The 25,311-nt window shown below is 41.2% G+C and overlaps 1 protein-coding gene across 1 annotated transcript; it reads left to right on the top strand.

Annotated features, from left to right (window-relative positions):
• Window positions 1–1,813: 1,813 nt before the first annotated feature.
• MEP1B (meprin A subunit beta) lies at window positions 1,814–24,190 on the top strand. The gene is made up of 15 exons (XM_064578827.1): window positions 1,814–2,174; window positions 3,951–3,969; window positions 4,870–4,914; window positions 4,999–5,042; window positions 6,703–6,781; window positions 9,601–9,718; window positions 10,660–10,838; window positions 11,431–11,649; window positions 12,249–12,401; window positions 13,717–13,932; window positions 16,424–16,867; window positions 18,379–18,558; window positions 19,764–19,890; window positions 20,501–20,705; window positions 23,079–24,190. Exons 1-15 carry the CDS (start codon window positions 2,112–2,114, stop codon window positions 23,091–23,093), a joined length of 2,106 nt encoding a protein of 701 aa, XP_064434897.1. The 5' UTR covers window positions 1,814–2,111; the 3' UTR covers window positions 23,094–24,190.
• The last annotated feature ends 1,121 nt before the right edge of the window (window positions 24,191–25,311 follow it).

Raw genomic sequence — 25,311 nt, 5'->3', positions numbered from 1 at the left:
GTAAAAGATATCCATTAATTGTTGTCAAAACACATTTTTGGAGTTGGATTTCAGCCATGCCCCTTTGCCTGTCCATGAGATTCCTAGCGAGCCTGTCCATGGGCTGTATTAGGGAGAGTTCGAGACAGACTACAGCAGTCCTAGGAACGATCGCTTCCTACTTCTCTGCTTTCAATTTCCTAACTTCAAATGTGAGCTGTCTGTTCCAACACATAGCTTGCAGTCAGCAGTCTCAGTTACACATAACTCACCAAAAGCAGATGTGCATAATAAATCTTTATTTTTCTGTAACTGTAATTTTTAGTTTGGGTCCCCATCCACATAAGTGGGAGAAATTTAATTGCAGCCAATTGAGGATTCCCATCTTTTACCCTTAAGCTTGTGCCTAAGCTTAATAGCCCAAGGCCCCCATCTGGTCCCAATGGTATCTGTCCTCACTGACATCCTCTGAAACAACCATCCCTCTGTCCAATCCTTGGTTGTCCTTCTATGCAGCCCACTATGGAGACGTTCTTATTCTTATCCACATGGCCCTTTAAGTCTGGTGGCTTTCTCTGATACTTCCGTGCCACTCTTGTCTCAAAGGAGTTATTCTCTTCCTCGGAAGACATGCTTTCCTTTGTAGAGTGTTCTTGTTTCCTTGTCAGTCTAGTCAGGAAACAGGCCCATTTGATTTTGGATTCCACAGACTATCTGCAGGATCCCAGGGAGCAAGTGAGGAATTGATCCTACCTACCATTTTTAACTTTCCCTCTGAACACATATCCTACCCTCAGAGGGTGGGAATGACTTGTTGAATTCACAAAAAGCATCCTCCCAAGTCCTTTGTCTATACCACTTGTCTTTCTGACCCTTTCTATTAGTGCAGAGTGGGGCAAAGATCAATCCTGAGTGGGCAAGGAAATGCTGAGGGGAAAACTGGTGTCTCAAAAACATAATACTGCATCATCCTTCAGTTGAGAGGGAGATCGTGGGAACACAGAGAGTAAGTTGTCTTTTTTTTTTTTAAGATTTTATTTATTTATTTGACAGAGAGAGACACAGCGAGAGAGGGAACACAAACAAGGGGAGTGGGAGAGGGAGAAATAGGCTTCCCACGGAGCAGGGAGCCCGATGCGGGGCTTGATCCCAGGACCCTGAGATCATGACCTGAGCCGAAGGCAGACGCTTAACAACTGAGCCACCCAGGCGCCCCGCGAGAGTAAGTTGTCTTTAAAGAGAAGTTATCCCAAGGAAAGAAGGAAAAAGAGAAAGAATCGAGAGATGAGTTGGGAACATTAGTTTATCAGGAAACAGGTGACCATTCTTAGCCTTTTACCCTACTCCTTGAGTTTGCTTGATGGGAATTTTCAGGAGTGAGATATGTTACTATTTTGCTACTTTATATCTAATTATCAAATATGTCAGATTTCTAGCACATAAGTGGATTTTGTAACTCAATGAATTTTTTTATTAAATGAATGAACGATAAAAAGCCATGGTCATAACTGGATATATGAAATCAGCACAAGGTTAGATGAGCAGGAAGAGCTTCACAAACGTTACTGTTTGAGGGATGTCTGGGTGGCTCAGTCGTTAAGCGTCTGCCTTCAGCTCAGGTCATGATCCCGTGTTCCTGGGATCGAGCCCCATGTCAGGTTCCTGCTCTGCGGGAGGCCTGCTTCTCCCTCTGCCTCTGCTCCTCCCCGCTCGTGCTCGTGCTCTCTGTTTCTCTCACTCAAATAAATAAAGTCTTTTAAAAAATGTTACTGTTTGAAAAATTGAGATGAAAAATTAATTTGATATTTTCTTTTTCTCGAGTGGTCGTTAATAATCCTGGGGGCAAGTATGTATATATTAGAGAACTTATTTCATTAACAGGATTCAGCCAGGCACTTGGATACTGAATGTTGACATGGAAAAAAAAAAAAAAAAAAGCCAACCAACTACTCTGCAGAGCTGCGTTCGGGATACTGGACTTTAACTCTTTGATTATAGGTACTACCACCACGGTGAGCTGACCTGCAAGATGGATCATTGAGATCAAAGGCTGGAAGTTATGATGTTTGCCTTTTAAAGAGTAAATGCTATTCTGACTTTCATAGTTTGCAGTTCCAACTGGAAGTGATAACATGGATTCATGGTATCTGCCTTGGTTTCTGTTCTCTGCCATTCTCCTCATGGTTCCTGGCTTGGTAAGGAAACAATATTTGGAAAATGATTAGAAAAATTGGGGGCCAATTGCCTGTTTGTCCATTTCTTGTTTTTTAGGAATTTCAAAACATTAATGAAAGGAGTGTTTCGTTTGGGGCCAGCAAGGGACAGGCAGGGTCATAGGGAGTGAGAAGAAGCCCCCCCGGGGGAAAGAGTCGGGGATATTGACATAAAGTTATATATTTCTTTCAGTTTCATTTTTGTATAGCAAGTTTTCTTTTGATAACATGGAAAATGCGAAATGTGACAACCATTCCATTTTTACTGCTGAGTGAAATGCATTTTGCTGTTACCGTGACATGAGACACGAATGGAGTGAATGATGAATGTCACTGGCAAAGCAAACACTTACAGTTTTGTAGCATGGGGTTTCTCTTCTGCTTCTTTGTCCATTTTGACCAATCTTGCTACAGTGACAGGTAGTTTGAACCACAGACCAGCTCAGGGTTTTAAATGAAGTTTCAAATGCCTCGGGGAGAGGGGGCGGAATTTAGTTGGGATTTAAAAATAAGTGATTATATTGAGTTGATATTCCGTAAATGGGATCTACAGCATTGAAAACAAGAGATACCATTTAAGATACATTAAAATTGCAGTTACGCACCAATACTTTTCCATTGGGTGTCTTGGTATTCCTCTGTGAGTGTGAGACAAATAGGGCACTTGTTAACGTCAAAAAGAAGGGTAAACTATCCAATCAGTTAATTCCCACTGCTTGCCAAACAGTCCATAGGCTTCTGGTATTTGTCTATGTAAGCCATATTAACCAGTTTTACAGACAGTCTGAGTTTCGGGAGGGTGAGCTGACTTACTCTGAGTTGGTGGAACCAGGAATATGACCCACACCTACTGTCTGCCAGGCCCATGAGCTTTTTCACTAGACTCCACTAAGACATTTCTCAGGTTTACTTACGTTTTTCTATTGGGTGGGTATTCTGGGTTTTTCATGTGATCACTTGTAGAACCTATTTTCAGAAGTTTGCTATTTTTTTTAAAGTGTTTTTTTTTTAATTGCAAAGTATACCCATTGATTTTTTTTTCCTTAAACATTTGGTATTGTCTTTGAAAGCAGTGTTGAGAAAAATGTGAAAAAAAACCATGATTAATGAGGTCTTCGATAAAATTTCTTTAGAAGGGATTGTAATAAATTACAATAATGTTTCAACAATGAGGATAAATTATTAGGTTTTTCAAACATTGCTCCCTGAATCCTTTAGAGAATCATGTTTAAGGCGAATGTTTATCTGAGGGCTGGAGTCTTATGTTCTGCCTTCTTTTCAATCTGTGAAATTGGTTTCTTGTTTCTTTCACCTTCAAATTCATATAACAGCCAGTTTCATTTTTTTTTATATGAAATAAGAAGACCCTTTGGTCAGAAAGTTATTATAGACTCCAAATTAGCTGTCTTGGATATAAGCCAGAAAGTAATACATAATATTAATAAAAAAAAAAAACACAAATTTGGGCGCCTGGGTGGCTCAGTCGGTTAAGCAGCTGCCTTCGGCTCAGGTCATGATCCCAGGGTCCTGGGATCGAGCCCCACATCCAGCTCCCTGCTCATCTGAGAGCCTGCTTCTCCTTCTCTCTCTGCCTGCCACTCTGCCTACTAGGGCTCTATCTCTCTGTCAAATAAATAAATAAAATCTAAAAAACAAACAAACAAACCCACAAATTGCTAGATATAAATTGGAACCAAGAAGATCACTTATGTCATGGGTGTCATAATAATGCCTTTTTTTTATGTGTTTGTTTCTCAGCCAACTCAAGAAAACTTTGGTGAGTCTATTTTGAGTTTTTGCTCCAAGTTATAGTAAAAGAAAGTTATGTGGATAATAGAACAACAAAACAGAAGAACTAAGGACACATTTAATGTGAAGCACAATGCATAATTGCATAAGCATAATTTTATAATTGCTTTGAACTTTAATCAAACACTGCCTTCTTTTGATTTATTGAGGAATGTTTTATTGTTCTTGTTCCAGGGTTCCACATACCAAGCAAAAAAATAAATGGTGACATAGGAAAGTCTAAACACAATGACAAACACAAGACATCCCATCAATGCTTGCTATTATTACTTTTGCTATTTTGTATAAACTCAGATAGACCTGATGTCCATCCTATTCTGTTGTACACTTAGAGATTTGGCTATATTATCCACTCCTTTGTAACTTAAAAGAGTAATTCAAATTTAAATAAGTAATTCTGCTTCAGAGTTCCAAGGTATGTTACTAGCAAGGGATATATTGGGCAGATTGTACTGGTTTGACCAAATTTAAACATTCACTTCCTATTTAATCTAATCATCTAGTCTAGTCTTTAAAATTAAGTTTAATACTATATAGAGTGACCAATTTCTTATTCCTGAAGTCATCTGGCATTCAAGGGACATGGATAAGATAAGAGCATATATGCAAAAGCCCCATAGCCCCAAGCCTGGCTCATGAGAGGTTCTCAGTCAATCAACCAATCAATCAATCAATCAATCAATGTATATTGAATCAGAACCTGTTCTCCATCAGTCAATCAATCAATCAGTGTACATTGAATCAGAACCTAGTAGTCACTTACTGAGGCAAAAGAACCTTACTTACTTTTAATTTGGTAATTGATGAAGATTGTCTTCTTTCATAAACATGATGTTCATTGTGGTTTTCTTTGTTCCTTTAGTTAAAGATGTAGATGGTGGACTCGATCAAGATATATTTGATATCAATGAAGGTTTGTGGATTTTTTTTTACATTTTTTATTAAGTGGAGAGTTCGAATCCAGTTTGCTAACATGAATTTTTATCTTCCCTCTTAGATTTGGGACTGGATCTTTTTGAGGGGGACATCAGACTTGATGGGGTGAGTTGAAAAAAAGCAAGGAAGAATCTTCTGTTAATTACTGCAAACCAAAATACAGAATATCTGAGTATGATTGGGCAACATGGGCTTTGTTAAGCCCAACTATCTCTAAGGGTACCGAGTCCTGGTGACAGATTTATTCAATGAATATATTATACTCTGAGAGACTCCCATAATAGTGCCTTCATCAGCCATTCCTCAGATTTCTGTGTGGTTAATGCCACCATCACCCACCATGTATGCCTTGGTCTTATTGATCTGATGGATTTTCATTATTGGAACAATATGATGTTTTCATTTTTAAATAGAACCTCACTGATTTCATCTAGTTGAAGCAAAATTAAACTGAATTTGTAAACGTCAATGAATCGGGCTTTTTACCATAAAAGATAGATTTTGTGACTTCAATCCTGACAGCTAAAGATAGTGTTGCCAAGTAAAGATCCTCCCAAATCTATGCATGAAGAGTACATGGCACACAGATGAACACAGGTACCTTACAGATAGTTTAAGTCAAACCTCCACTGGGAATTTCAACTCAAGAAGCAGAGCTGCAGTATCCAATGGTTGGTCTTGGGCTCTTCTATCTGTACTCTCCTTCTTGATCTCACCTTGTGACAGGGTTTGACATGTCATCTCTATGCTGATGACTCCAAATGTGTGGCTCTCATTCATTCCTTCTGCTGCACTCCAGACTGGTCTATCCAGGTGCCAATTTGTCAGTTCCGTTTCTGTGTCTATGAGGAGCCTCAAATGTAAGGTGTCCTAAACTGAACTCAGATTTTTCAAGCAAACTGCTCCTCCCAGATCTTCCCTCTTAGCAAAATCATCCCCCTACTCCCCTGAATAAGTAAAAACTCCAGGAGTCACCTTTGCTTCTGCCCTTTCTCTCACCCCAGCATCTGATCCATTAGCAAGTGCTGCCATTTCTGTCTGCAACGCCTGCCCCAAATAACCCACTTTTCTCCTAATTTGTCTCTCTATTTCAAATATTGCTCCCCTATAATCTTTTCCACCCTGTCCCCACTTCCCATCCCCCCCCTCCCTGCCCACAGCAAAGTGGTCTTTTAAACAGGCAATGGCACCATTTCACTTCCTGGCTTGAAACTCTTCAGCAGAGTGGCTCAGTCGGTTAAGCATCTGCCTTTGGCTCAGGTCATGATCCTGGGGTCCTGGGATCGAGTCCTGCATCGGGCTCCCTACTCAGCGGGGAGACTGCTTCTTCCTCTCCCTCTGCTCCCCTGCTCCTGCTCTCTCTCTCTATCTCAATAAAGAGATAAAATCTTTTTTTAAAAAAACAACAAAACTCTTCAACAACTTCCTGCTGCATGTAGAATAATATCCAAATTTACCCACAGCCTTCAAGACCTGCATAATTTAACTCCTGACTATCTGTCCTTCCATCTCCCCCACTTCTCTCTTATCTCATCTCTTTTTTCTCCTAATTCATGAGGCTACTGGCCTCAAAACAGATTAGAACATACCAAGTGTTATTCCCACCTCAGAACCAGAGCAACCCTCCACTACCATTAAATGTATCCTGCATAAACTTACTTATTTTCTTGCATTTTAAATTTCATTTATTTCTTGATTAACTATTCATTGTTTCCCAAGTTTTTGCCTGATTCATCAAATAACCCTTCACATTTATTTTTGACAGGCACAAGATAGAAATTCTATCATTGGAGAAGAATACAGATGGCCTCATACCATTCCATATGTTCTAGAAGATAGCTTGGGTTAGTATATACCTTGGAGTATGTGTAACTGATGTATGTTCCTGACAGAATATAATCACAGTATTTTCTTTCTTTGGTTCTTTGGTTCTTTGGTTCTTTGGTTCTTTCTTTCTTTCTTCTCCTTCCTTCCTCCCTCCCTCCCTCTCCCTCCCTCCCTCCCTCCCTCTCTCTTTCTTTCTTTCTTTCAAGATTTTATCCATTCATTTGACAGAGAGAGAGAGAGCACAAGCAGGGGGAATGGCAGGCTGAGGGAGAGAGAGAAGCAGGCTCCCACTGAGTAGGGAGCCCGATGTGGGGCTTGATCCCAAGACCCTGGAATCATGACCTGAGCTGAAAACAGATGCCCAATTGACTGAGCCACCCAGGTGCCCTATAATCACAGTATTTTCAAGGGTGAGCTTGCATGGTCTTTAAAGGTTTGTTGCTTTATGGGCCCATGAACATTTACTTATAAAAATAAGCAAAATGAATAATGAAAAGAACCTAAATGATTTTGTCTGAAATAGTTGCTGCATTCTGACCAAGAAAGGGATTAATGCAACCAACATTCATGGAGAGCCTACTCTGTATTGGGTGCTGGGGACATAAAAGTCAGGGAATTAGTCTTTATTTGAAAGTAGTGGTTTCCCATATGTTCAGATTTTACATACAAGTTAAAAACATGAAACAACAAAAAAAAATATTTTAGGACCTGGCCTAAATCCATTAGCAAGTTCTGCCATTTCTGTCTGCAATGCGTGCCCCAAATAACCCATTTTTCTCCTAATTTGTCTTTCTATTTCAAATATTGCTCCCCTATAATCTTTTCCACCCTGTCCCTGTCCCCACCTCCCATGCCCCCCACAGCAAAGTGGTCTTTTAAACAGGCAATGACACCATTTCACTTCCTGGCTTGAAACTCTTCAGCAGGGTGGCTCAGTCGGTTAAGCATCTGCCTTTGGCTCAGGTCATGATCCTGGGGTCCTGGAATCGAGTCCCGCATTGGGTTCCCTACTCAGTGGGGAGACTGAGTTTACCAAATAAAATGTTTACCAACATTTTATTTTACCAAGTCAGGAACTTACCCAACTATAAGAACCCACTATCTTTATCATCATCTTTTCATAAAATAAAGAAAATTTCAATAGTAAAAAATCAGAAGAATCCAATCCAAAATTAAGGACAGCTTTTCTCTAGAAGAAATTTAATTGTAATGGAAAACTGTAAACATGGTCCTCATTTTATTTATGGTACCAGTTACCAGAATCACTTTGGGAACTGTCTTTTGGGAAACTTTTCTTAAAGTTCACACATTTCAGTGGAGATTCAGATATGCCAAGAGTTCATTATAATAGAATGGAATAAACATTTTGCTTAGTGATAAGTTCAAAAGCCATGGGAGCACGTTGGAGGGGCATTGAACTCAACCTAGATATAAAGGCATATGCATCAGGAAGCAGCTGACACTGCAGCAGGGCGGCCATGAAAATTATGCAAGTTATACACAATACATCGGTGCCTGGGCGGGGGGTGAAGTGGGACTGAAATCAAGTTTGCATTTTGTTCATCAAGACGCATTTGTTACTTTGCATGAAGTGCTATTTATCTACCTGCCAAATCAACACTTGCTGCATCTGCCCAGACGAGGTGCTTCTTTGTAATCTGCAGGAAGGCATTGTGTGGGCCAGTACCCCCTCTGAATGCAAGGGAAGGGTGCTCTAGGCAGATGAGTCACTATGTGCAAAGGCATGAGGAAAGGAGAAAACCCTTAACTGGAATCTAGATTGGAAGTGGGGAGTTAATGAGGTTGAACAGGTAGGCAGGATCTAGATTGGAAAGGCTTGAGTGTGTCCCACGTTAAAGAACTTGGTGCCTACTGATGGTGATGTGGGGCCTCCAACGGTTTTAACGTGGATGTGAGATTGTGATCCTGCTAGTTGCAGTGTAGAAGAAGCAAAAAGAAAGTAAGGAGATTAATGAGGAGATGATAGAAGAAATTCTGTCAGACGCTTAACCAACGGAGCCAGCCAAGCACCCCTGAAGCAATGGTTCTTAAGCCTAATTTGGGCCCTGAACTCACTTGAGAAGCTCACGAACAGTCTCCCCAGGAAACACACTTTGCGGATATAGATATAGACTGACACGGATATAGATGATAGATGATATAGATACAGAACAGATATAGATGATATAAATACAGATATAGATACTTCACATACAAACATATTCATGGACTCTCCCATCTCAAAGTCCTCCAATTAAAAGCTCTGCTGTGGGGCTTTAAATACATACTATAGCTTCTCAGATGAGGCCTGTGACAGTGAGTGTTCACTTTGGCTGCCTGTGATCCAAGGTATATGTTCTCTGAGGTAAGGAAATGTCTTTTTTGTTCTTCTGTAATGTACTCTTTAAGGGTTCCAGAGAAATAAAAATGGGGCAAAATCAGGGATTTGAAGAATAATCAAATCTTGTATATGATACATACTTAATTTATACAGAATACTAAATTTGGTCAAAATAAAATGCTACAGGGACGCCTGGGTGGCTCAGTCGGTTAAGCGGCTGCCTTCGGCCCAGGTCATGATCTCAGGGTCCTGGGATCGAGTCCCATATCGGGCTCCTTGCTCAGTAGGGAACCTGCTTCTCCCTCTCTCTCCCTCTGCTTGTGCTCTGTCAAATAAATAAAATCTTTAAAAAAAAATAAATAAATAAAATAAAATGCTACACATTCACGAAGGGACTGACTCATAAGTAATATATTGCATAGCCTGTTTCCATGGTGAATCGTTCAACGGTGATAATGTTAATACGTGTATTTTTTGTTGGTTTTCTTCCATCAGAAATGAATGCAAAGGGAGTTATCCTTAATGCATTTGAACGCTATCGCCTAAAATCATGCATTGACTTCAAGCCTTGGGCTGGAGAAGCTAACTATGTATCAGTGTTTAAGGGCAGCGGGTAAGGTGGAGAGTTTGTCTTCTAGGGGTTCAAATGAGAACGTTGCAGCTGTGACCTGTTCCAACAATTGTCCTAGGCCCTGACCTTGAGGTGGGTGGGGGGCTTCCTTAGCCATTTGCTGGAGAGTAAAAGACAAATGGTATTTAGTGTCTCTAGCTATAAATATAATACATATTTTTTAAAGATTTTATTTCTTTATTTGACGAGAGCGCAAGCAGAGGGGAGGGGCAGAGGGAGAGGGAGAAGCAGGCTTCCCGCGAAGCAGGGAGCCCGATGTGGGACTCGATCCCAGGACCCTGGGATCATGACCTGAGCCAAAGGCAGACACTTAATGACTGAGCCACCCAGGCGCCCCTAAAAATAATGTTTTCATACATGCAACTATATTAAGACCAGGAGGGTGGGATTGCATGCCATGCATCCCACAACTCAGGGAACTTCAGCCGTTTGTAGCTGACATCCTCCTTCTTTCCCTCTTCCGGTAAAACACGTGTGTAGGTGCACGCGTGTATGTGTGCACGCATGTGTATCTCAATTTATTTTAACCTAACTACACTTCCTACTTGAGTTAAACTGACAGTGTTATTTGCCCAGAGCTCAGCAATTCTGCGTGGTTGCTATACCTATAAAAACCTTATTAGCAGTCATCCACATACCAAGGACAATGCGAAGAACTTAGAAATTTCCAGGAAAAAATCCGGACTAGGTTGATTGGGGGATGACTTGCTCCTATGTAATAGTTGATGCCGGGGTCAGATCTCCAAATATCATCTGGTCTGTAAGGTTTCTCATAGCTTGCCAGGGTTAAGAGAGAAATGCAATGTCCTGATTATAAGAGTGAAGGATCTAGGTGGGTAACTGAGTGGACTGGGCCCTGGGGATTTTACTCTGAGCCACCATGAGAACACCCTCTCCCCCTGTCCTGTGAACTCTCCTGTAAGCTGCTGGTCTTCAGTGGGAAACAGGCACGTGGGGAAGCAACAACTCTCCATCGGGCAAAACTGCGACAGAATAGCAACAGTCCAACACGAGTTCCTCCACGCACTGGGATTCTGGCATGAGCAGTCACGTTCTGACCGGGATGACTATGTCAGCATAATGTGGGACAGAATTCTGTCAGGTACATTTCTTTTGTTTTCTTACAGTCTTTTTTTCTGTTAAAAACTGAATTTCTAAGCATGTGCCGTCTCTTGCCAACTCTTAATAATGGAAAAACTGATGTCTTGATGTTTGACTTCTGTAAGCTTTAGAGACCAGATCCACCTCACTATTTCCACAAAATCATCCCATTTCAAGTTGCCATCCATTGCCCGTTAGTGTGATCCTAAGCAACTAGGTATCCTCTCTAAAGGTATTTGCGTACCATATAACTTGCATACATATTCCAGTAACCATGAAACCGCCGGCTATGTCATTTCCTTCTGATGACTCCTGTCTGTGCTATCATTCCCAGGTGTCTCCCCACCACGCCTCTCAAAGGCCTTTTACCTCCATCTCCATCTATTGTGGGTGCCCCCACCCTCCCATCAGCACCTGCCAGTGATCCTGACTGTCCCGACACCACCATTGAGAATCTACCTTTCCATTAGCTGTTCTTAGAGCCTTACACTAAATTAATGTCCAACCTTGGGCAGTAATGGAAACTTAGAAGAAGGTAAGCTAAGTGTTGTGAGCATCAAGTAATTAAAGATCTTTTCAAATTTATCATTTAGGCAGAGAGCACAATTTTAACACCTACAATGACCAAGAATCAGACTCCTTGAATGTTCCCTATGATTACACCTCTGTAATGCACTACAGTAAGACTGCTTTCCAGAATGGAACAGAGCCAACAATTGTCACAAGAATCTCAGACTTCATGGATGTGATCGGCCAACGAATGGATTTCAGTGACTATGATCTCTTAAAGTTGAATCGACTATATAACTGCAGTATGTGGCAGGTTCTTTGAAATGCCTTCTGTGTCTCTCTGCCATGTAGGAAAAATTACGTGCCGTGCCATTTTGCTGAGCATCGCTGGCTTTTCTGAAATGATGGTTTGATAGTTGTTTGATAATTATAATTTTATAGTAGAAGTTTGATATTAAGCAAAAAAACAACAACAACATAAGAGCACCCAAATCCCAATCCACAGCTTAGAAGCCACATTTTTCTTCTCAGAAGATCTGGCCTTCAGATCTAAACACAAATTGGGGCCTATAGTAACATGCCCCATGTCAATGTTTTGAATGAAGAGCCGTCATACAAATGGGATCAAATCATCTGTGTTGCAGTTTAATAATCTGGGTAACTAGAGGAGTGTAGACTCAGGTTCCTATACATTAGATGATTAAAGAAAAATGTCTTGGGGCAGACAGCTTATTCAGATACACAGAGTTGATCAATCCCTTGGTTTTGCAGATATCGAGAAGTCTTCAACCCCCAGAATCAGCAAGGTGTCCCCTTTAATGCCATCCTGGTATTCCTAGTACTTCCGTACTTGGATTATCATGTCGGAGGAGTGTCAATAATTGTCATTTTACTTTTGTAGCCACTTCCCTGAGCTTTATGGACTCATGCAGTTTTGAACTGGAAAATGTGTGTGGTATGATTCAAAGTTCAGATGATAATGCTGACTGGCAATGGGTGTCCCAGGTTCCCAGAGGGCCTGAGAGCGATCACTCCAGCATGGGCCAGTGCAAAGGTAACAGGAGTGAGATACTTCTGGATTTTACACTTGGTGACCCCAGCATTTTCCTTTGCTATGAAAGACTGGGATTTTATCCCTAATTTCTATCTGAATTATTAATGATAACCCATTCGGTTGCTACTAAGGATACAGTTCTATGCCTTATAAGGACATGGCTCATTTCTTTGCTTTTCCTCTTTACTTTTCTCTTCTTTCTATAAGTCAGAGCTGCGCTCTGTGAAGCCTCTCCCTGTCTGTGCCCACAGCAGGAGGGGACTGTACCTCCTGGAAGGGCTCTTATGTCCAGGGTAGCGGGGTGGTTTTCTCAAAGCTCACGAGATACAAGAGACTTTCCAGTGAACAGCACAAGGCTGTGAATTAATCCGTTTCAGAATTTCAGTTGGTTGTGATTACACCTCCCTGTTATAAAAGTCCTGAAAATGAAGAGACAAAGTACAATTTATTTAATTTTATTCAGATGAGTATCCTTTTCCATCATAATTTTGTTTTAAATTAAACAATCATTTATTTGGCTACAAGTACTCCATTTTTATTTATTTGCTCATTCCTGGCAACAAAGATGTACAACTAGACTTCAGAACTGAGGGTCATTGCATGACAGCTCAGCCAGTCTAGGCAGTGGTTGGGGTCCCTAACAGTGAAGAGTGCTTTTCCTTTTCTTTTTCTTTCTTGGAGGGCTGGGGGCAGGAAGGCAGATGTTAAGGGTACAGACTTGCAATGAGTAGTAAAGAAGCCCTGGAGATCTAATGCACCGTGCAGGGAATATAGACAGCAATATTATATTCTGATCACTAAACTTACTGAGAGACTAGAACTTAATTATTCCGACCACAAAAAAAGAAATGATAATTATGTGACATGTTAGAGGTTGCTAATTACCGCTACAGTGGCAATCATATTACAGTATATAAATGTATCGAATTAACGTGTCGTACACCTTAAATTTACACAATGCTCTATGTCAAATATATGTCAATAAAAATACCCTTTTCTTTTAAAATGCAGATTTGGATAGTGGATAGTGGTCCTCCATAGGCCAGAAGGAAGGAGGAAGGAAAGGAGGGAGGGAGAAGATGAGAGAGAGAGAGAGAGAGAGAGAGAGACACACGAGGCCAAGAAGGTGATACTTTTTTCTGAGTTTGAAAGCTATAGTAAGGAAAAGGTGGCCCAAGATCTCTTTTATCAACCCCCTGCTCATGGAACTGTACTTAAATACCCAGCACAGTGCTCTGCCTGCAGTGGGTACTAAGTAGACGCATGCCTATATCTCGTATCTGCTTTGTCAATTCTGCTTTTGTTTTCTGAACAGGTTCTGGTTTCTTCATGCATTTCAACAGTAGCTCTGTAAGCGTGGGGGCCACGGCCCTGCTGGAAAGTCGAACATTATACCCTAAAAGAGGATTTCAGTGCTTGCAATTTTATTTATATAACACTGGAAGTGAAAACGACCAACTGAACATCTACACCAGGGAGTATCCCGCAGACAATGTGGTTGGTACTTTAACGCTTGTGGAGGAAATAAAAGGTACAGTATCAACATTCTTATTGTCTCAGTTCAGAGTGAAGCAATCTTAACTCTAAGTCTGTGGCACTGAGGAGGTCAGTTCTTGGCAGGTAATAAAAATACATGGGAGGAGGGGCTCCAGGATGGCTCGCCTGGGTGGCTCAGTCATTAAGCGTCTGCCTTCGGCTCAGGTCATGATCCCAGAGTCCTGGGATCAAGCCCCACATCGGGCTCCCTGCTCCACAGGAAGCCTGCTTCTCCCCCTCCCACTCCCCCTGCTTGTGTTCCCTCTTTCACTCTGTCTTTCTCTGTCAAATAAATAAATAAAAAATCTTAAAAAAAAAATACATGGGAGGGGTGCATGGGTGGGGCAGTCAGTTGAGTATCTGGCTCTTGGTTTTCTGCTCAGGTCGTGGTCTAATGGGACATGGGATTGAGCCCCACATTGGGCTCTGAGCTCAATGGGGAGTCTTCTTGAGAGTCTCTCTCTGCCCCTCCCCCTACTCTTTTTCTCCCTCTTTCCATCTCCATCAAATAAGTAAATAAATCTTAAAAAACAAAAAACAGAAAACAAGGAAAACTAGTTTAGGCAAAATGGGAAGTTACTGGTTCAATGTAAAGAGATTGTGGGATGGACGAGGGAGGAACTGGCCTCAGGCAGGGCTAAACCTATCCCTGAACATGGTCGGGGACCTTCATGTTATCTCAGATAGGCTTTGTCCACAAAACTGGTGCTTTGAATATTCCACTTCCCAGCTTACGTTTTTATCAAATATGCCATCAGACTGGAAAAGGGACTCTTCCTCTAATTTCTAGCTTAAAAAAAAATCCTAGTGAAGAATTCTAATTGTTACGATTAGTTACAGTTAAGTGCAACTTCTGGAGCAATTCCTGAGTAGAGAGAGGGCAACACTCCATTCCAATCATCTGTCAGAGAGGTGGGTCACGTTGACCAACTATAAAAGCAGGTGGTTAAGAAATTTCCCTGCTGCCAATTCTGCTACTGTCTGCTCCACATATTGACCACTTGGTTTGAATGAATTGAGTAAAACCTATTATAAAATCGATCTACATTATGCTATATGTCATACCATTTTCCTCCCATAAACAGTAGCACAAAAGGTACTTAAGAAACGTGCTTAGGGGGCGCCTGGGTGGCTCAGTCGTTAAGTGTCTGCCTTCGGCTCAGGTCATGATTCCAGGGTCGTGGGATCGAGTCCCGCATCGGGCTCCCTGCTCGGCAGGAAGCCCGTTTCTCCCTCTCCCACTCCCCCTGCTTGTGTTCCTGCTCTTGCTATCTCTCTATCAAATAAATAAATAAAATCTTAAAAAAAAAAAGAAAAAGAAAAAAAGAAACATGCTTAGGAGTCCAGAATTTAAACGGATGGTGCTGATCTGATCTTAATGCAGTGGAAGTGCTAATGAAAGATTTTTGTTCAGTTCAGAGTCTACCCGTAGATAATAGTATTTTCTGTAATTTGGATATTTCTAAGTTATTTTCACATAATTGTGTTTCACAGTAAGTGCCAATATATTCAAGTTTTAAGTCATTGTGTTAACTACTAGTTCGACATGAATTCCTGAGCTGGTCTCTACCTGGGGGATTCTGAAATTTTAAAAATGTATTGCTGCTTCTTTTTTTTTTTTTTTTTTAAGATTCTATTTATTTGCGAGAGAGAGAATGAGAGACAGAGAGCATGAGAGGGGGGAGGGTCAGAGGGAGAAGCAGACTCCCCACCGAGCAGGGAGCCCGATGCGGGACTCGATCCCGGGACTCGAGGATCATGACCCGAGCTGAAGGCAGTCGCTTAACCGACTGAGCCACCCAGGCGCCCTGTATTGCTGCTTCTTATTTGGGTGTGTGATACAAGAAAATAAGACAAGATAGCATAGTCTGTGCTGCTAGTTAGGGGTAGGAGGTGATAGTGAAAGGGGAAGTATAGGATGGGGAGGAAGATGATGGTATCAAATATTCACATATTTATAACATTGAGTCACTAGTAAATGATCTAAGGAGTAAATGGTAAATGTGGGCTTTCTGGGGTTCGGCAGATTCTTGTTTAATACTACCAAAACGTTGATGGAAAATTTTGCATGTGAAGGAAGTATTTCAATCAAACTATAAATGAGGCTTTGGCTGAACCTCACAGGAATCCTGGGTACAACTGTAGATGTTGGGTTTAGCTAACATAGAATGGGAGGTAACTCATATATAGGGCATGGAGTACTCCTAAGTTAGGTGTGGTTGTTTGGTCAGCCTTCACTGGGAAAGGGTGACCTATCTGAGAAACAAGTAGATAAGCATCCAGATATTCCAGAGAGCAGTTTGACACCACAGAACTCCCTTGAAGGGAATGGGCCTGGGCGGGAGAGGTAAGAAGATCATACTGCAGACCTGTAGGCATCAATAGCTCTAGGATGATCATTTGGCCTATGAAGGTTAAAAACTCTAATGTTGATTTGCACATGATTCTCAGTCCTTTGCTTTGGAATAATAATGTCTCTTTTGCAGAGATACCCATTGGAAGCTGGCAACTTTACCATGTAACATTGAAAATGACCAAGAAATTCAGAGTGGTGTTTGGAGGGGTCAGAGGCGCTGGTGCATCATTGGGTGGCCTGTCCATTGATGACATCAATCTTTCAGAAACACAGTGCCCTCATCACATCTGGCATATAACGAATTTCACACAGTTTATTGGCAGCTCAAGTGGAACTCTCTATAGCCCTCCATTTTATTCTCCTAAAGGTTATGCCTTTCAGATTCACTTGAATCTAAGCCATTCGACTAATGCAGGAATATATTTCCACTTGATCTCTGGAGCCAATGATGATCAATTACAATGGCCATGTCCTTGGCAACAAGCCACGATGACACTCTTGGATCAAAATCCTGACATTCGACAGCGTATGTCCAACCAGCGGAGTGTAACTACAGACCCATTTATGACCACCGGTTGGTGACTCATTTTCCTTATTGTTAATACATGATCATTGCTCTGGGAGGGATGGATGATTTGGGAATGAGAGACTGCATGGTCAGGTACCTAGGGAGTATTGAGCCCCAAATTTTAGGAACAGAAGATATTGAGGGGAAGGGCTTCAGCAGTTGTGGGTAGAGTCCCCCAGGCAGGACACTGTCAGGATGTGAGTTGGGAATGTCTCTGAAAAATAGAGAAGATACTGATGTTATTCCTGGCAATTGACCATACCTGAGGTCCCAGTTGTTCGAGGAGTGTTGGTTTTAGAGTCTGGCATGCCTGGGTTCTAATCCAAAGTTTGCTCCTCATTAGCTATGTGATACTGAGCAAATAGTCTTTTGGAACCCCAGTGTCCTCAGCCATAAGACTGAGGCAGTAATAATAAGCACCCCCTTGTCACCAGGGCTGCCAAGCACAATTCAGCTCTTGTAGAAGGGGATGGTTCCTGATGAGAAGGAAGACGTTGAGCGGGTGCTCTGGAGTGTTGGGAAGGCTCTGAGAAGGGACTATAACTTCTTATTAAAGAGTTCTGGAGGACTTGCCAATGGTGACATCATTCCCCATCTTCCCAGTCTCAGAAAGGAACAGCTCCTCCTCCCCCCAGAATGATCACATTTCTAATTTTAATAATCCTTTGCCCCCTGGGAACCTAATAAAAAGTGAAATTGTGGCAAGGTGAATATTATTGCCAAATTTGAATTCTATATTTGAAAAAAATGGACCTCAGTGACATAGGAAAAAAGAAACCACTAATCTGATAGGAAAAAAGAAATATTCACAAACAGGATTATAGGGACTCGATGTTCAGAATTTCTTCACTTTTTCGCCAAAACATATTTCCCTGAATGAGCCATTGAAAATGGCTCAAAGTTGGGTGGGTCATCACCTTCTCCCAGAAGCAGTACTTCTCACTGTCTTCTTTTCCTGAAGGATTTTGCTCTGGTAGGTGAGTAATTCAGCTAATGAGATGAATTGTTCTATGTTAATATCAAAAACTCTCTCAGGGTGCCTGGCTGGCTCAGTCAGGAGAGCACGTGACTCTTGATCTCGGAGTCATGAGTTTGATTCCCCATGTTGTAGAGATTACTTAAAAAATAAAACTTAAAAAAAGTCTCAGAAACGTATTGATTTAACTTGGTTAAAAGGACTATCTATGACTCAGGGCAACTAAGGAATGATTTTAATGCGCAGGGGAGTTTCTATACTGGCCGGTCAATATAGGTGTTATACCCCACCCGGGAAACTTTTGGTATGCGTCCACACCAATCCCAGAATGTGGTCTTCCTTGCTAGGCAATCTCATTTTCTTTAGAACAGTATCAATGAGCAAGCTTCAGTGACTTGCCAGGGAACACATCACAGGTCAATGGCATCATTTAATTATTTTGAGCTCTATCCTAATTGTGTTTCACATTGCCTGTTCTTTCCTACCACCAAAAGCTATGATGATGCTAAACACAATCCATTAATATAAATTGCTTTTTCAGATAATGGAAACTATTTTTGGGACAGGCCTTCCAAAGTGGGAGAAGTGGCTTTTTTCCCTAATGGAACTCAGTTTAGAAGAGGTCAAGGCTCTGGAACCAGTGCCTTCATAACCCACAAGAGGCTGAAAAGCAGAGATTTTATAAAAGGAGATGATGTTTATATCCTACTGACAGTGGAAGGTATGTCAGTAAAAATAATTTTATATAAGCTATTTTTGTTGTTGTCGTGGCCATTGATTATTTACTGTGTTCTTCTGGGTTCCATTTTTAGGTATAGGAGCAAATGGGCATGAGAGTGGGATTTTTTTTTTTTTTTGGTATGAATCATTAACAATATGAAAATAACTTAAATAAAAACAATGACCATTCCTGGATAAAAAACTTAATTACCACCACATGGAGCCATGGAAAATTTAGGCCAGAAATCTTTAGAAACAAGTGAAAGTATAGCTGTCATACCCTAGAATTATACTCTGGGGTTCCAGAAATAGAAATATTACACAGCACATGAAATTAAACTGGAAATGAACTGTCTTTATTGTGTTTTTCAAATATATAGACATGCATACATATACATATGAGCATACAAGGATGCATGTATATTTTTTATGTATCCTATGTAAGCGCCCACACATATGTTTTGTCACTGGTAGCATTAATCTATTGCCTTTTAAAATTTCTTACCCATGGCACCTAATAAATACATTTTCCAGGAATACTGCTGGTTTCCATGTTTTATGTGGCACCATTTTAACTCATTTACTATTAAAGACCCACTCGCATCTCAGTAAATCAGCATCTTGTTTGTGATGAAAGGTGGTGCAATTAAAACCCATGAAATTTTTATGTCAGTGTCAATTAGAGTAAATCTAGATGATACTTCTTGGAAAAAAATGTTCAAGAATAACTGTGTCGAGGGAAAAATCATCTTCTGTAGCAGAGAAAAAGTCCCAGGTTCATCAATTCAGTTCAACCCTGTTTGGAGGACAAGCAACAGGAAGCACTGCAAAGAATAGAGCCCCGGTTGTTCAGGGGACCTGGCGGCTTGTGTCAGATATCCCCCAGTTTGCTCCCCTCTAGCAAGAGACCTGTGACCTTGGGCAAACCCCTCAACTGCCTTGCATTGCTGTGCTTTGGTCTCTGCGTCTGTCCCTCGAGAGTGGGTTATAAGGGCTTGGGCCCCTTGTAGCTCAGGCAAGCCCAGGCCCAGGCCCAGGTAAGCATGTGGTTCAGTTGACAGCCCCACAGCTTCAGTTTGCATCTAGATTTCGATTTTAATTATTTCACTGCCTGTGAAACCTAAGCATCCATTTTGAAACTTAAAGATCAAATGCTTGTTAAAGTCAAACTGATTTCCACCCATACTCTCCCTCTGCCCTCCTTAGACATATCCCACCTTAATTCTACACCAGTTCAGCCAACCCCAACCTCTACTGTGAATGACCTTTGCACAAACTTTAAATGTGAGAACGATGGCATTTGCATTGTCCAAAATGGGAAAGCCGAGTGCAGGTAAGGGGTCACTTGGATGAGATCTCCCCATCCTCTTGTTAGAAAGTTTATCCTTTCCACACTGTAGGGTCAAACACTGACATCTTACATGAATGGTCAGTTGGTTCTCATCTCATAGCCATCCATGGGATATTTACTTTTTGTTCTCCATTTAGGACTTTGGATAGCTACAAGAACAGTAAAATTATTTATGAAGAAATAGTACATTATATTGTAATTGCCTGAAAAAGTCCTTATGAGTTATATGTCTTATGAAGTCCTCACAACAGTCTGGTGTGGTGAAGTGGAACCGTCCCCATTTTCTAGATAGACATAGTTCTCAGACATTCTGGGATGAGCTTGGCCAAGGGGTACAGCGGGGAGGTGGAGGGACAGAGACATGAGAACTAAATTTTCTCCATTATCTGCACCACCTTCCTTTCCCACCTTGGGGCCACTGTTTTGAGTACCAGATGAATAGTAATTCCATTTCTTTTCCATTGGCCTTGCCTGGCCTCCTCTGGTTGAGTTCCATATGTCAATGGCCAGAACGTTGACCCACACCTTCAATGGTGAGGATTTTCAGACTGAAATGTCAACTTGTAACTCTGGGTCACATTCCAATGTGCAGGTGTCAGTCAGGGGAAGACTGGTGGTACATGGGGGAGAGGTGTGAGAGGAGAGGCTCTACCCGGGACACCATTGTCATCGCTGCATCTTCCACCGCTGCCATGTTTGCCCTGATGCTGATAGTCACCCTCATCAGTGTCTATTGTATCAGGAAGAAATATCGTAGAAGGATAAGTTCAAATACGGCAGCTATGAATCTGGAAAATGTAAGTTGAGTCTCATATTTGGTAATTCAAAACCTATTGATGAAATCATATGAAGAAGAATTAGGACTTTCTTATATACTTAAAAAAGAATCTCTTTATTTTCTATGCTGGATAACAGGTTTGAAACCATGAGTTCCTGTTACCTTCACAAGAGGTCAACAGTTCTTAAATTGGAGCCCATGAGGGCTTTTCGGAAGGAGTTCATATCCTTCTGGAATTGTATGCAAAATTGTATGGTTGTATCTTTTTTCTAGGGTGAGGGTCTGTGACCCTTCTGAAAGACAAAACTGATTTTGCCTCTAAGTCCCAACCTTCCTGGTAGACGGGACAGGTGAACTGTAAGCGTTTTTGCTCTGAAGGTCTTTTGGGTGGGGGTTGAGCTCAGGCTTGTAGGAAGGGGGTGCCGGCCTGTTTGAGGCTTTTCCATTTCCAATCCATCTGGCTCCCTGTGCAGTAACTAACACTCAGGCAAGATTTTCTTTTTCTTTCTTTCTTTTTTTTTTTTAATTCATGAGAGATAGGGAGGCAGAGGCAGAGGGAGAAGCAGGCTTCCCCACGGAGCAGGGAGCCCGATGTGGGACTCGATCCCAGGACCCTGGGATCATGACCTGAGCCGAAGGCAGACGCTTAACCGACTGAGCCACCCAGGCGTCCCTCAGGCAAGATTTTCAAGTAGAGGGTTTAAAGTCTTGCCTCAGAGGGTCTCTGAAATGGCAATAGACTCTTGAAACTACCCTGTCTCAGAGTGGCTGCCCTGGAGAGAGTGTTCCTGGGAGCATGGAGGACGGAGTAAGGGAAGCTGGACAGGGCAGAGGGTGAAGGGACACAGGGATGGGATTGCAGCAGAGGACACGGAACACGGGGATGGGATTGCAGCAGAGGACACGGAACACAGGGATGGGATTGCAGCAGAGGCCTAGGCCCTGCTACGGAGCTGGGATAGTGCCCTGAGTTTAGGCAAGGGGGCCAAGCCAATGTAGTCCCCCCATCAGTAGCCATTGGATTGGGGTTGCCCCCTGGGAGGAAGTGGACAATTGGGGGAGGCAGGGCCCCTTGTGGCAAGGGCATGTCCTGCACGAAAGCCTTCCTTTTGAAGGGCAGGACTAAGCAGTAGCCCCAGCACCCACTATTTATGCAGTAGTAAAGTACACAGACCCCTAGTCTCACGCACAAAAGAGCGCAAGGAAAATGGCGTCAAGTCTGAACATTGTTTAAAAGTGAAGCTATAAAATTCTTCCAGTTCTATTTCATTCAAAATAGAGTCTCTGAAAATTACTGGCAACACTAAAAAAAAAAAAAAAAAAATGTGCCCAATGAGGGTATCTCTGAAACTAGAAATACTGCAATTAGCTAAATCAAGAGATATTTTCTGAAGAAAAATGGCTATTCAAGACATACTATATTTTACAGTTATGATTTTTTGAAGTGGACAAACTGGTACTAGACACTAAATTTGTTCGCAAAGTTAGTCAAAAGATGGACAATGATAATGAACAGAAAGCAAATAGTTTTATTCCCATACACTGCTGTCCCATTTCCTCAACAGCAGGAAGTGTTTACAGCTAATCATAAAGCAATGGCTCAGTTACTTCCCAAGCTTATTAGAAAAGTACTTAAAATGTATACAGGTGTTTTGTTGTGGTTTAAAAAACAAACAAGTATTTCCAGCTTACTTTATGACTCAAAATAAAAGGGACAGATCGGCCAGTGACCTTGTAGGCCAACCTGATGAAAGCTGTACCTGCAGGCATGGTGCCCTGGGCCAGGAGGGATGCACTTGAGGTTTGGAGTAGCGGTTAGGGAAGAGAGGACACATTAGCTAGTAGAAAGGACTGCCAGTTATTCTTCTGGAAATTGGAAAATATAGGCGTTATTAAAAGGGCTGACTTACGAAGCAAATATTGGAAGGAGTTAAAGAAAATGATAAAGAGAAGAGAGAGAAAGAAGGAAGTTAAATCAAGAAAGGGGAGAATTATCAAAGTATCAGGGACACGGTAGGGCTGTTAAGTAAACACACACACACACCCCCCTAAGCACCATATTCCCAAGAGCAAGAAATCAACTTACATTTTCCCCAATTTCTACAGTTAATTCACTGATAACGGAACGTCCAGATCTAGTTTAGGTCTTAAATCAGAATGCTCTTCTTTCTGAGGCTACAGTGTGTATTCGTCCTAATGGACGAATTCCGCTAGCCGGACGGGCCAGTGCATCTTCCTGGAGACCCGGCTGGGGGAGCCCCCCAGCTGGGAGGGATGCCAGGAGCCTGTTGATGGCACTTCATTTAAAAATGAGACTGCTTCCCTGTGATTCATTGAAATGACAGTTTTTAAATTTAGAAATTAAGTCATCAATTGTTCTTTCCCCTTTTAGCAGCATGCATTTTGAAGATTAACTCAACAATATGGCCAGCAAATGAAATGAAAAAGGATTCTTCATCATGGATTTCACCTAGAATCCATTCCAACTGCCTTGTTCTTCTATAAATGGATCTTCTCTGTAAATAGCTGGATATACTATAAATCATTATTTTTGGTGAACATCTTATTGGTGAAATGTTTGTGTTTTTGTTTTTAAAGGAGGGAAGGAATTCTGAATCCCACAGAATTGTAATATTGTCTCTATGAAGGAGCACAGTAACTAGAGATAGCTTTCCAAATTACTGATCCTTCCCTTGGGGGGCCAACGACAGCGGCCTCACAAGTGATTGCCTGGGCACCCACTGGAAACACCCAGTGGGAATGATCTACATGCCATCTCAGCATTTGTGTGTGGTCCCGTCCCAGTGTAGGGAGGGGTGGTAGGACAGCTCCCTCTCTCTCCGGGAACAATTGCTCCTCTGGCCAAAGCTGGCCACTCTCTTGTTTTCTTCCACAGACTCTTCAGAAAGTAAGCTGGGTTTAGAATTTGTTTGAACGTGTACCTGCGATTGACCAGGAAACTTTTAACTCCCAGAGCAATGGTTCTCCAACTTCTCAGTCTCAGGAGTGATCGAGGGCCCCAAAGAGCTTTTGCTTGTGAATATCACATTTATCAGTACTTACGTTATTAGAAATTCAAGCCAGGAAAATGTAAAACTATGTATTTCTTAATCATTAATAAATAATAAACCCAATGTTTACATGTTAGTGTAAATAATATTTTTATGAAAAAATAACTCTTTTTCAAAACAAGAAAATATAGCAAAAGGAGGGGTAGTGTTTTACACTTTTTTGCAAATCTCTAATGTCTGGCTTAATAGAGAACCGCTGAATTCTCACATATGTGTCCGCATTCGGTCTGTTGTGATATGTTATTTTCATTGAAGGATACAAAGCAAATCTAGCCTCACACAGATATGTAATTGGAAAGGGGAGGTGTATTTAAATAGCTTTTCAGGTAATTGTGGATATTCTTTTTGAATAGTTTGTTGAAAGTTGACAAATGGTTATTTCTTAAATGTTAGCTATAACTGGAACCTGAGACAGTATCAATGATCTCTTGTACTCCGTCTAGTATTATCCACTGGCCTATCTTGTATTTTGAATGGATCATCTATGCATGATTTTGTAATATTGTGTATTGATCATGTAGAAAATACTTTACTGGTTCACTGAGTTATGAAGTGCTTACAGTTTGTGGCACATTTCATTATACAGTATCAAAACATGACATTAGTTAATATCACTACTGATCTTATAAAAAAAAAAGTCTTTAAGTCTTGGGAAGTTGACACTCAGGTGGGAAAAGCAAATTTTCCAAAATTCGGATTTTTTGCTTGAAAGCTTAAATCTCATCATTGGCAACAAATACTGTTTTCTTTGTAGTGACAGGCTCATTTCAGTCAATTTTTTAATTCAAATTTTATTTTAAGACAATTACAGATTCACATGTAGTTGTTAAAAAAAATAAAAACAACAGGGAGAGATCCCTGTACCCTTCTCGAAGTTTCTCTCAATGGGAACGTCTCACAATGCTGTAGTACAATGTTACAACCGAGTTATCAACAGTGTTACAGTCAAAATACAGAACATTTTCATTAACACAAGGATCCCTCAAGTTGCCTTCAAATAGCCACTCCATTTGCCTATTGTTCCTACCTGCTGTTTAACCCCTAGTGACCATTAATCTGTTCTCTATTTCAGTAATTTTGTCATTTAAAAAAATGTTATATTAACAGAACCACGCAGTATAGCACCTTTGGGCATTGCTTTTTTTTTTTTTTTTTAGCTCAGCATAATTCTCTGTACAATCCAGGTTGTGTATACACTAGTTTTTGCTTTTTATTGCCAAGTAGTGTTCATGGTATGGCTTCACCACAGTGTAACCATTCATTGTTGAAGGACATTTGGGTTGTTTCCAGCTTGGGGCTATTACAAATAAAGCTGCTGTAAACATTCATGTACAGGTTTTGTAGACACATAAGTCTTCCTTTCTCTGGGATACATGCCCAGGATAGCAATTGTTGGGTTATATGGTAATTGCATGTTTAGTTTTTTAAGACACTGCCAAACTGATTTGCAGAGGGGCTGTACCCTTTTACATGCCCACCAACAGCATATGAGTAATCCAGTTTCTCTGCATTTTTACCAGCTTTTGGTGTTTCACTATCTTCTTTTTTTTTTAA

The sequence above is a fragment of the Mirounga angustirostris genome, unplaced genomic scaffold, assembly GCF_029215605.1.
Source record: "Mirounga angustirostris isolate CCGP_5_RB_7025 unplaced genomic scaffold, mMirAng1.0.hap1 SCAF_14, whole genome shotgun sequence".
NCBI lineage: Eukaryota > Metazoa > Chordata > Mammalia > Carnivora > Phocidae > Mirounga > Mirounga angustirostris.
Note: the sequence above shows the minus strand (reverse complement) of the source record. Positions and strands in the feature narration are given on the sequence as shown.